General features: G+C 43.3%; 1 protein-coding gene across 3 annotated transcripts in view; it reads right to left on the bottom strand.

The window, feature by feature from the left end:
• GRIA1 (glutamate ionotropic receptor AMPA type subunit 1) overlaps positions 1-13,142 on the bottom strand; it is a 123,500-nt gene that overhangs the window by 65,704 nt on the left and 44,654 nt on the right. For all 3 annotated transcript variants that reach the window (XM_084535681.1, XM_084535680.1, XM_084535682.1), the window contains exon 3: positions 315-554. In XM_084535681.1, the coding sequence (XP_084391807.1) occupies positions 315-554 (240 nt within the window). The remainder of the gene's footprint in view (positions 1-314; positions 555-13,142) is intronic.

Genomic DNA, 13,142 nt, shown 5'->3' with positions numbered 1-13,142 from the left:
TTCCCCATGTGAAACCCAAGCCTCTTATATATGAAATATTTCCATTGTGTTACTGGGTTCTGGTCTGACTCTATGAACCCAGAGGTACTGGATCTGATTATTTTTTTTTTCTATATATCAATGTCCCACCCTCACAACCGTCAGTAATGGATATTTAGAAAAAGAATTAAAAACAGGAAAGGCATAGGTTTACCCTGCCTTTAGATAGCCTCTCAATCTCCAGAAACCTATAGTAGGGCATCTTCTTGAGCCAAATCTATCTACACCACTACATGTAATTGCACAGTAATTCTCCTGGGGTGCTTGTGACTTACCCCGATCAGCGTCATAAATGTACACAAACTTCTGCCAGCTGTAGTGTTCGATGACACTGATGAGGGCATCCTGGAGCTCTGGGCGAAGCTGGAGAACAAACTGGTTGGACGTTTCGACGGGGAAGCTGGGCGTTATGAAGCAGACGTGGAGAGCCCCGCAGAAAGATGTGAGCATGTTGACAGTCCTCCTCTCATAAAAACCAAAGATGGCATAGACGCCCTTGGAGAACTGTGAGCAAACTGGAGGAGCAGAGAGAAATGTCAGGAGAGCAGAAGGACAAGAAGGTTCATCAGGAATACCATCAAAATAAACCTTTTCCCTGAGATAAGCTGCAACCTGTCAGGACTAAATCACATTCCTTGAGCCCTGTGGGTTGGTGAATGAAACCTGTGCCACATGAAGATCAGGGCTTGTGGCCATGGGATGCTCTGCCCTTGAACTCCACAGACCTGCTTTATCTCTGATAGGCAGAAAGGATTTGGGATTTGGAATACAGTGTCCCCAGGCCTCTGCTGAAGACTTTGCCACTTCAGGGAAAACGTGTATTATCTGAACAAGGGAAGCCCCAAGAACAAAAGTGTGGTGGCTCACCAAGCCATGGCATGGCAGATGTCTGGCCCCTGGAGTTGTTTTATTTTGGGGGAGAAAGCTGGAACTTTCTATCATAGCCCCAGTTGCATTAATGGAGCAGAAAGAAAGCATGTGCAGGACAACACAGCCCGTTGTGGCCAGTGACTCCAGGAGGAAGCCACGGGTTTGGCCTCAGAAGCTGAGCCCACCCTGAGAGGGCAAAGGATCACCTAGGTTCAATGCTGTCACAAGACAGCTCCAGTGAGGTTTGTCCCCAAGCAGGAGCTGGTGGCACTGAGGTTGGATCCTCTGATACCAGGCATGCATTGGTACCTGAGGACACCTGATGGGCAATTTCTGGTTTCCTCCAAAGCTGTGGTAGAGGAGGCTGTGGACCTGGTGAGGCAATGGTGGTGACCCAAGAGGTCTCCATGACTCTCCAAGAGGTCTCCTGGAGGGTGCACACCACGTTCTCCAGGGGATATTTGCATCTGATCTCGGCAGGCAGCAGCCTGCCACACAGAGAGGGCTCTCCTGGGTCGGAGCCTTCCTCAGGAGAGCACTTAATGAGATCGTGGGAGCTGCTGCAAAAACGCCTCAGGATCTCAGTGAGGGAGAGAAAGCTCACACTTTGGGTTGTAAAACTTAGTCCCTGAGACAGTCAGATTCATTTAATATCACCCTTGTTTATGGCACATCCTAATTTACTATCAATAAATCTCTAGGCTGGAGGTGGTGGCAGTGACAGCATTTTCCCTGTGTCAGAACTCCTGGCACTTGTGTCTCCTCCTGTTGTCACTCTGCCTCTGAAGACCTTTGGCTGTGACATTTATCCTGACTCAACATTTCACGCCCTGCTCCCCAGCTCACCCTGCAGAGTGCAGGGTGAGAAGTTGGATGTGACATTTTGGGGTCCCCTGGCAAGTGCTCTGCGCTGCTTGGGAATCCCTTGACCTGGTTTCTGCTGGTAGCCGCCAGTACCAACTCTTCTGCACGTGTGGCTGAAAACAGGCTCCTAAATGTGAGCTTGTTCCATGCTTAGCTGGACTCTGTCCAAGCCCTGTCTCTCCAGTGAAGACCAGAAGTCAGTGCCGCCAACTGGCTTACGGCCATCCTGGATAAGATCACCTTGTTTCCCACTTCTCTACTGCCAGCATCAAATATTCAGAGAGAAGAGCAAGAAATCTTGCCTCCCACTGTACAAAGCAAGTCTCTGCTCCCAGATATTTGAAATTCCAGCTGCCAGATTTCTGAAGCAGCAGAGTGCTGAGAGCTGAGAACTCTGTCTCGTGACACTGGTGAGCATTTTCCCTTCCTCTTGAAAGAAGCCCATGTTTGGGTCATCCCAGCCCAGCACTGTGTCCCCAGGGTAACCCATCTGCTTTCCACTGCCCACAATCTCAAATACCTCAGCACCTTCCTCCCCCATGGGAATTTGTATTTCTGCAGGGCAGGGACTTTTCCTGAAGGCTGAACCGTGACGGAAATAAAACCCTCTTCTCTTCATTTTCACGGCAGTGTCTCTCTTTGCAATCAGCAATTGTGTCTGTATCAGCTGGAGTCACTGCCCTCATCATGGGACTGACACATTCAGGAAGAAAAGTAGCAGATACAGATAGAAATAGTCTGAACGGCGTTTCCATGTGACTGGACCAGTGGGTCTAATGAACAGTGCGATATACCATATGTGAGAGATCAGAACATGATCTCTGGAGACCCAGGCTTCAGATTCAACGAATGATTAAAGTGACATTCTCAGGGCAGCTGAAAAATACAGCACAATTAATAATCCAGACAATAAATGCGGCTGGCTTGCTTTTTGTTTTAGTCAAACCACAGCTTCCTTGAATTTTATTTTCTATTTGAAACGAATCTTTTTTTTTTTTTTTTTTTTTTTTTTAAACTCTGTGGCTCAGTCACGCTCAGGCAGCCCTCCTACACTGTTCTGAGACACTCATCAATCCCAATGTTTGAAACAGATTGCACCAAAGCCGACTGGGAGAACGAACAGTCTTTATCATTAGTATGTTTGGAAAGAACCCGAGCTTGCTTTGTATTGTGAGACCATGAGGGGCTGTGGACAAGGCAGATAATTTGGAAAAAAAAGACTTGCTGAGGGTTATCACCCAAGGAACAACAAAGAAACTGTTGTGTTATTTAAGCTGGAAAAAATGAAGAGCAAGAGAACCGAAGCCACCTTTCTGGGATGGAACTTGGCAACATGTAAAAGCAGTGGCTGCAAAATGGTTTAAATCTCAGAGCTATTTTAAATTACAGATATGCCAACTGTATTAACCCAGTAGAATTAAAAAGAGGCTGCTGCCATTTATTTGCTGCACAAAGAGGTAGTTGGAGTTTCTTTATACTTGCTTTAATTGTTTTATTAAGCAAATGTATTAATAATTTTGTTCTCATTTGATTGCTCTGCAACTTCCTAACAAAATTCTCTTAACTATTATAAACCTGAACTAGCGGAAGCAAATATTGTAAACTACTCTTTGTTTTCACAGTAGGGAGGAAGCTTATCAGCTCCTCAGCAGTCACAGTTCTCTGACTGATGCCTTTCTGAAAAGATTAAGAAATATGACAGGGATAAAGATCATAGTGGGACAAAAAGTCTAAGAAGATGAGCTCCTCTGGTCAACTGGCTTGTGATAATATCACACTTTGCAAACCTCATGCTAACTACCTGTTAGCAGTGAGATAGCCACAAGCTGGCTCTTCTTGCAGAAGAACACAAATTCACAGTTGAATTTGGACAGTTCAGCCTCTGAAGCTCATGCCTGTAGGCAGGAGACTGGGAGTATTCAGCAGCAGAATTGCAAAACCAAGGATGTGAGCATGAGTGAAGAGTGTTTACTTAGATGCAAATGCAGACGTTTGTGGTGGTTTGCATGTGCTACTCTTGGCCTCTGGGCTGTACAAATGGAAAGAAGGGCAGAGAATATTTATTTTGGGCTGTAACTGTGCTATTATCTTACAGTGAATTTGTAGTTAATTACAGAAGGATTTCCCCTTTAAAAAAAAAAACTCAGAAAATATAGTTCATAATGAGTGATGGCAAGTACATCTGCATTTGTCCTGAGCAGTCTTGCACAATTGATCTGGTTGGGTTTCTGGATGGGACATTCCTGGCATCAAGCACCATTGCCATCCAGATCCCTCATTCTCCAGGCACAGGATCTCATTGATGAGGCTTTTTATTTACCTTTTTAATTATTTTTTAATTTAATTTTATTTTTATTTTTTTTCCTCAGATTATCATTCCACAAAAAAAATCAGGTAAAAGCAAAGGCGTTAACTTGACCGTCACCTGGTTATGCTGGAAAGACAACTCAGTGACAGCCAGCTGTTTTTGGACACAACTCCACAGTGCCTGTTGCAACCAGGTGAGGTGGGAGCTCCTCAGACCTTTCTCCAAACACTGCTACTTACAGTAGAAATCAAAATAACATCATAAGATTCCTGGTACCTAGTTAGAGGGTGACTGATGTGGTTGGGTGAAATGGAGGAGGCCCCCCTCTTCCTACAGAGAAATAGAGCCACTGCGGAGCTGGTGTGCCCTTGGATTCTGACAGGGAAAAACATCCATGCTTCAGTCATGCTTGAAATCCCTAGGCTGTAGGATTTCTAGTCCTGTGGTTTCTCTCTAGTTTTCCTTTTCATATGGAAATATTCCAGGTAAAGCACTTAAATCTGAGAGACGAAACACTGGTTTTACTGAAAGCAGGATGGGACACCTACCTAGCAGCTGAAGAGAGGCAGCTCTGGTCACCTTTGCAAACACTTCTAAGAAAATACATGCCTACTACTTTAAATTGCACATTTCCTCTGCAGAAGAGGAAAGAAAAAGATATGCTTTGAGTCTATACAAATTTCTAGGACACTTTATTTAGCTAAAGCTGTCAAGCGGTCAACAAGAGAGCAGCTGCACAAGACTGATTTCAGCTTTCAGGAGGGCCAGGGATTATTTGGAAATGAAGATTTGAACTGACTCCCATGGGAGGCAGATGACAGATATAATGGATCTCTTATGTGAATGTTGGTGAAAGCAGAATGGACACCAAGAAGTTTCTCTCAGAAATGGTTACCACAAAGAAGGGCTGCTGGTCTTGGGATCTGAAAGAGGAAGAAAGGCAAAAGGGCTGCACAGAAGGATGGAAATGAGGATTTGGTTTCCAGGAGTGAGAATGGTGCCATCCTGCTGAGAATCTGCAAACACGAGTGAAAAAAAGGGAACTGCTTCCCATGGACACAGCTGGAGAAGCCTGGTAGGAGATCTTGGCAACTGCCATTGCAACTGCCATTTCCTTTAGAAGCAGAATTTTCCCCATTTCACTGAGTTTAAGACTAGAAGGGGACATTAGATCATTTCTACTGACTTCTTGTATCTCACGGGCCATTAAGTTTCACCCAGTTACCCCTGAAGGAAGTCAATAATATGGTTTAGTTGAAGGCATTTAAGCTCTCAGGAGACTCAACTGCTGTGTGCCTCTGTCAGAGAACAGGAATAACAGAGACAGTGCTAATACCCACAGCAACAACAGCAGTAAAAAAACTGATTAAATGCAATATCCCCAGATGTTCCCCACAAACAATTCATAGTCTCTGTTGCAGAAGGAGACAAAAAAAAAAACAAATACCACCAACAAAAAACCCACAGATGGTCCCTGTCAGACCTCAGAGCCCTTCCCCACCCAGGAGGATGTCACATCAGGTGAGCCTCTAGGAAGAAAGACTCTACACCATCTCCTGACAAACCATTTCTGTAATGCTCAACTGCAGATGTTGTGAGGATTTTGAACAAAATGCTCTCCATGGCCTAAGTGGTAGGCAAAAAGGGCAATTTGGAAATTTAGAGTATGAGAGATCTTTGAAACCATCCAATCTGACACACACAAGTACTTGCGCTCACTTCAGAAATCACATTAACAGATGTTTTCTAAAAATCTCAAGACAAGTGTGGCCAGACTTTGAGGAAATCAAAATAGTCAGCTCAGTCTACTGTTCTCTGTGAGCTATTGAATGCTAGCTCTACAATACTTGTAGCCCCCATCTCAGCATGTGCCCAGACCTCCGGGGACACAGAACCAGAATCCTCACTTGGTCCAGAGCTGCACTTGCAGCAAAATGACAGCAGTGGTGTCAAGGAGCAGATCCCACATGCTTTTCTTTGCTCACTTGGAGTATTTGTGTGTGTGTGTGGGAAAGAGAAGGGGAGGTGCATGCGTAATTTATTTTTAGCATGCCCTGACTAGAGGCGACCCTCACACGGTGATGGAGAACCTGACATCAGGTTGGCGAAGCCGGTGGATTTTCAATGAAAGAGCACTAGTGTCTGCTTCAATTAGGATCAGCTCAGCTTTCCTCCCAAATGTTTGTCCTCACAGTTCTCCAGTGTGGCGTAGGTGCCAGAGCGCATCTCTTCAGCACATCCCAACGACAGCATGTTCCCACAGATTTTTCGAGCAGGGGAAAGCCAAACAGATTCTACACTCCCCCATCGCTCCATGCATGCATATAGCTGACAGCAGATATGTCCCATATATTCGATCAACTGCAAATTGGGCTGATACGATATCACAAGAAATATATGTTTCTCTTTCAAATATATAAAAGACACTGAAATGTGGTCCCTTCCATCATTTTCCTGCATTGCTGCTCTGACCACATGGGAAGCAGCAAAGCGCTGTTGATTTCTACATCAAGATCTGCTTTCCTTCCTTCACATTTAAACAATAATCTATCTGCTCATCACTGTTTATGGTTAGAATTTTATTTTTTTTTCTTTTCGTTACATTTACACGGCTGACAAATAAGTCATAGTTTGCCTGACTGCAAATGATGTTTTCCTTGAGATCAAAATGGATTTGGGATGCTTCTTTCTTGTATGCTGCTGAGTTTAAGGAAACAGAAATGGCATGGGAGCTTTTGTCAACAAAAACTAACAACATGACAACAAATCTTTCCTCAGGACTCTCAGTCATTTAGTGTGCTTTTGAATTATAGCCATAGCGGTAGAAGATGTGGCCAAGGGAATCTGAAGATGACTTTAACCTCTCTATTAAAGGGACCAGCTGAAAATCATTGTTCTCCCATTCCTGTGCTTCCTATTCAGAACTTTTTTTTTCCTAGAGCCTGGAAACACAGTTCTTACCCAAAAAGATCACAAAACAGAAGAGAAAATCCAAATATTAAAGGTCTTAACTAGGTCACTGAACTTGTTGAAAAAGGAAAAAAGTAAAGTCAAGGTGTTTGTCAAGACTTTCCCTGTTTGCTTTGCTTGATTTTAAACATATAGTAACTTAGGGATTGCTACCATTTTATTAAATCAAAGAAAAGTAAACATTAAATATATTGAGGGGGTTCCAGTCAATACTTGATCAATTTCCCAATAATGGTGGCACTTTTAACGTGAATGAAGATTACACATTATGTGCAAATCCCTCACATAGAACACTCTGATATCATGAAGGTCTTTTAACATGCTCTGAACAAATATCCAGAGGAGACACAGTCATGTAACTCTTGTGACCTGGGACTTTTGGAGCCACAGACTTGGATGTTGCCATAACTAAAACATTATTTTCAAACTGTCTTTTCTGGGTAGCCTTCAAATGAAGACTAACCCATAGGAAGAGAATAGAAACACCACTGGAAAAGATCTGATGTCCATCTCAAGCAGCACTTGGGCTTTGCAGAGGCCCATTCCTTCTGCAGTTAGAATCAGGTTATTCTAATAGGGACAGGTTGGCTAATGAGAGTCCTGCGGTTAACAGATTATGTGTAAGGAGAAACAGGTTCAGTGCCAGCTGTTTCAGGTTTGCTATCTAATCATGACTTGGATCCTCGCCTATAAGGTGCAGGAAGGACTGCCTTCCATTAGCCCCATCTGTTCCAGTCCTTGGGGTCAGAGACTGTTTCTTGTTACATGTTTGCATAGTCCCCAAATAAGACTGTATTCTGAGCCCTGATCTTATGCTGTGTATGGTTCATGTTGCCTACTGCCTTCACCTTTTCCAGTGACCCATACCAGAGCCATTGCCTTTCCACAGCCCCATGGGCTCTGGAAGACCAGTTATCCTGCTTTAACCTAACCTTCTGCAATGAAAATGAAATCCAAAAATTCATCCTCATTGAAATCTCCATGTCTGAAACACAGTCATAAATATTAAAACAAGATTACCACAAAGGGAAAAGAGACAGCTATATTATAAAAGGAGGTGAGGGATGAGGGTTGAAGTAATTTTGCTTCTGCTGCTTCATTAGATGGCCTTTTGTTTTATGTCAGTCCTTCTACAAATAGTACTATACTAGGAAAACTAACTACAATAGCACAGTGCAGCTTTCTGCTGGAAGCATGAGCAACAACAGAGGAGAAGAACAAAGCACTAAACCCACAGCATGTTAATACGGTACATGGCATGCTGGTTCTTAGGTCAGCACAACATTTAATTCCAGCCTGTAAGAGATGAATTATTAAAGCAGTGTAAAAAGATGGGAGTGGGGGTGAGGGGTGGGAAAAAGCAGTAGCAGAAAGCAAATGCATCACATAAAGAAGAGTTCACTGCAGATGAAATGCGTTTTGTCTTCACTAGCTTCTTTCCCTAATGCATCGTATCTGTTTAGGGCAGTTTTTCTAGACATTAAGCCTGTGACTGTCCTCAGTGCAAGCCTCAGGTTCTGGTGAGGATTTTATAAGTGTCTGCCTTGAAACTGGCTACAGGTTGCAATGCAAAAGCCAGACTATGGACATTGTCTGGAAAAGCAATTCCAATGTTAATGTTTAACTCCACTGGGGAAGGAGGTTTTTAACATCTACCTAAATCCTTTTTTAATCTTCATCCCATTAATAATCATTTTGGTCCCATTTCCTCTGCTTCATAAAATATGTGCATAGATACTCCCAAATTTTCTCTGGTCTGTGTTTTTGCAGATGCACCAGTTTGCAAGTCAAGCTGATCTCTCAGTCTTTGATGTGTTCCCTGTGGTATTTATGAGACTCATGTTGTTACCTCCAGTTGAGAAAAGTGTCTGGATAAGTTTTCCCAGATGTACCATTTCCATTTTTTTAGGATTATTTCCTGCTCATAAAAATGTTTCCTTTAGCCCTTACTGGAATTCTGCTCCAGGCATGGAGTTCAGTTACGATATATATACTCCTTCTTCCAGGTTTGTAACAAAGATAGTAATCAAGACCATCTTTAGCTGTAACTCTGTATCAGCCTCTCTGCCTGGCCCATCTGCCCAATAACATTTAATTTTCCATTACAATCACACCTTGTGAGCCTTTGACCATTTTTAATCAATCTGATTAATATTTTTGGGGCCGCTGTAAATTACATCACCAGGACCACATTCATGATTTGGCAGGTGACTGAAGAACGCACTAACTTTCAACAGGATTATTTCCATGGAGAGACATGAAAACACATTTATCAGCAAGAAGGGCAATAGGAACAGCTGTACGTGGAGAACAGGTCTGAGTGGGAAGGTCTCCTTTGTTGATCGATGACAGTAGGTGATCAGGTGGCCCAGGAGACCTTCTCCAGTCCTGGGTCTACACGCAGTACTTTCTGTACCTGCTTTGGGACCTCACCAACATTTGGGAGTGCTGAGTTCTGACCTGCATGCAGACCTCTCCTTTCTGCCTCTAATATTTCATGGTGGCTTTCAACACCTCCTCTCCCAGACACTGTGCTTTCACTAGCAAGATGCAAGACACGCACTGAGAGCACATACCTGCTTGAGAATTGACAGGTTGCACAGCAGCTTGGATCACAGAACCTGGACAATTACACACAAATGTTCTCACAGCAGCGATGACGTGGTCTCATGCCTGAAGCCTGCTTTTCCCCATGCAGCCAGAGGTGAGCACCTATAATCCCTTCTCTTTTCTCTCTGCCTTTATTTATTTATTTATTTATTTCCACTCCTGCTTCAAAATTTCCAACTTTTAATTGTTTTGTGCTATGGTGCATAAAACCTCATCCTTGCATGCCACTGAACTAACACAACTAATTTTAAGCCTTTCTTGATAACAGACTGGAAATTAACAACTTCATTTGTTAACACCCCATATTTTTTCTTTTCAAGGCAGCCAAAGAACATGACAGAACACATATACGTGCATGCACATCTTCCGCAATGAGACTTCCATGCTCCCAAATGCTTCCTGGGCAATCAGTGCCAGACCCTAACGCTCTGCAGCCAGGTAAAGCTGGTGCTAAATTCTGTACAGTCAGATAGGGCATGGTCCTGGTGTACCAAGCTTTTAATTCCTACTTTCATGCAAATGAAGAGAGATCATTATATTTCCTTAAAAACTGACTCCCTTTCCAGGTAATGATGTCTTTTTTTTTTTTTTTTTTTTTTTTTTTAAATAAATCATGGGGAGTCTTTCCCTCAAAGAAACATGGGGATATACCATATCCTGTACACCTACATAGCAAGTGTGGGCATTATTATTAATTCTAACTTGCTCAGAATTACACTTACCCTGTATCCCTCGCACACAGGTACCAGCTATAGGTGCACCTGTTGGTCTGTATGTTTGTAGGATGCCTGGCACAATGCTATGAGGCCTCTGTCAGGTACTATAATAATAATATATACATGCTAAATAACAATAAAGAAAGCCCCTGAATAGCTTCCTTGGAGTAGAGAATTACCTTCTCAGCAGAGAGGAGAGAAATAGTATGGCTGGCTAAGTACAGCAAGTAAAGCAAAGGGTAAGGAGGGACCTAAATGGAGAACCAGGGGAATTTTCCCTAACTTGATTGATCTTTTCAGTAGTAATGATGTCTTGTATGTATTCTGCCTTAAAATATCTTCCAGTCTATGAGGTGGGCTGCCTGATTCAGGCTGTCAGAGGGCACATGAAATGTTTCCCTCTTGTGGTAAGCTATTGTTGGCGTTTCTGACATTATTTGACTCCCTGCTCATTTAAAAATAAAAAGGCACAGATGAAAAGCATAGGGTTTACTGTGAGCAGAAAAGCACCGCCAAGCTCACCTCTCCACAGGAATTGTCTCACTGGTCCAGGCAAGAAGGAAGAACCTGCTCTTATCCAGGACAAAGCATTCTTCTTCAAAACAAACCTCTCACATACCTGACAGAGCATCTTGTCCTTGGGGGCCTGAACTGAGAAGCACTACTTAAACCCACCGGCTGCCTGACGTGTTATTTATAAACATTCATGTTTTCTATACATTTTCAAGGCAACATTGCAGGTATATGCTGAGCTAGCAAAGCAGATGCTCCAAAACCTACACGTGCCAACGCTGCTCCAAAACTGCCATCTTTTTGGCAATAACTGGAACCATTAAAGCCTTCTGAAAAGAGAAGCAGCAAAAGTACAAACCCAGTGAGCTACATTCAGTATGTAAGGGTTAAGTCCCCAGAGTATTACCTTTTGTATTATCCGTTTGTATATTGTGTTCACCTAAGGTCTGCCAAAGCACAAACGGTTTTGAAACCCCATTTAATACTTCAGCGAGGGCTGGGTTAGGTGCAGAATGACAAGATCCTTTGACATCTGAGAGCGCTGCCTTTTGTGGGTTTAAGTGTCTCCCTTGGTGGTTCTTTGCTATAGTCATTTGTTGTAGGGTTTTTATTTTTCCTTTTCACATTAATGTTCCATTCCATTGTGCTCATAGCTTTCTTCAGGCCTACTTAATGTCAGGGGGAATATTACTATTTCTTCCCTGTCATTAGAACAGCTTTAATCCTGTCTGTGTTGCGAGGGCAATAAATGATAATAGCTACCAGACTTTTATTTCTGCAGTGCCTCTGAACACCAGGTTTTTTGAAAAATCCCAAACAAACAAGTTTAAGCCTGGGATCTTTTAAACCTGGTGGGAGACTGTGTTGTCTGGGGAGCAGGAACGCAGAACTGCGACAGATGGCAAGATCTGGACCTATGGTTTGTGATTTTATGGTCTCTGGTGAAACTTCTGTGCAAATAGCTTCTTGTGGGTGGTGGAACAAACAGTTTACATGAAATGCAGCTAGCTAACGTGCCCAGATGGAGCTTCCACGGAGAGGTGATGCCTGGTAAACTGGGACTGCAACCAGCTGCAGAGGGCAGCTTCCCTCTTGCGGGAGGTGAAGGCGTCCGTCCCACAGAGCAGTGCAAACAGTGGGGAAGGGGCAGCTGGGGGACCCCCCTCTCTGCCCTATTGCTCCAAGGAACTGTGGACAGACCTGGAGTGCTCTGTGTGAATGTCACCCAGCTACCAAAAGTCAACACAACCAAGGAGCAACATTTGATGGAAATTAAGCAAAATCCTAAAAAACCTTGGGTATAATCTGTGTCATTTTACCAGCATGTCAGAGGGGCCTTTTACAGCTACAATCTGCTCCTGAACCTGCACCTGGATCCATAAAAATCACCTTTAATAAAAAGCTGGTCCAGAAATTAATGTCATTGAGACCAAGGAAAGCACCAGGATGTGGAAGCAGCTGCTGAATACATCATCACTTACAGAAAACCACCTCAGATGCACACCTTTTGACTATAAGACCTTGGACAACCAGTCCCCGTTACTATTAATGGCAGGCAACATCAAATTCTCAGACACTAAGCATTATTATAGCATATCATAGAGAGACAATACCTTTGAGAAAGGTGTTTCTGCTAGATGCTTCACTTGCAGAGGTTTATGTTCACAGGAAAGATTTCTGCTAGTAAAAAACACCAAGCCGTCTTGTTTTCATTCAGGTCAGTGAAGATACCAAGAGTATCTCAGATTTTTCTGAACATCCTATACTTCCAACAGGACTGAGAAAATAGTTTGGAAAAATGGGATGTGTGTGTTGGGGAGAAGAATGGGGGAGTGTCACTAGCAACAGGAAAACATTTAGATCTCTTGCTGATGTTTCGTAATATGCAAACAGCACCTCTTTTCCTTTGCTGATTTCCATTCTGGGAGAGTTTTTAAGTTCCTGAAGCAAAAGGCTCTCTAGTGAGCTGCAGGGAGCAAGAGAGATCATGTAAAACATTATGCATAAATGCAAATTGTGGGGAGGCCAGCCAGAGCACGGGAAGTGAAGTTGTTAGAAACTTAGGGTCATTCATCACTTGGGAGCAGTGACACCGCACATACAGACGCAGCTTCTGTCTCAGGCAGTTGCTCAGTGTAAACTAAAGAGTGTGACATGATTTAGGCAGCTACCGAGAAAACCCCACTGCTTCTCAGCAGAAACTTTCCATGTACAATATTATTTAGACAGAAAAGCAGCAGGAGGCCAGAGGT

Source organism: Aythya ferina (genome assembly GCF_964211825.1).
Source record: "Aythya ferina genome assembly, chromosome: 14".
Taxonomy (NCBI): Eukaryota; Metazoa; Chordata; class Aves; order Anseriformes; family Anatidae; genus Aythya; species Aythya ferina.
Note: the sequence above shows the minus strand (reverse complement) of the source record. Positions and strands in the feature narration are given on the sequence as shown.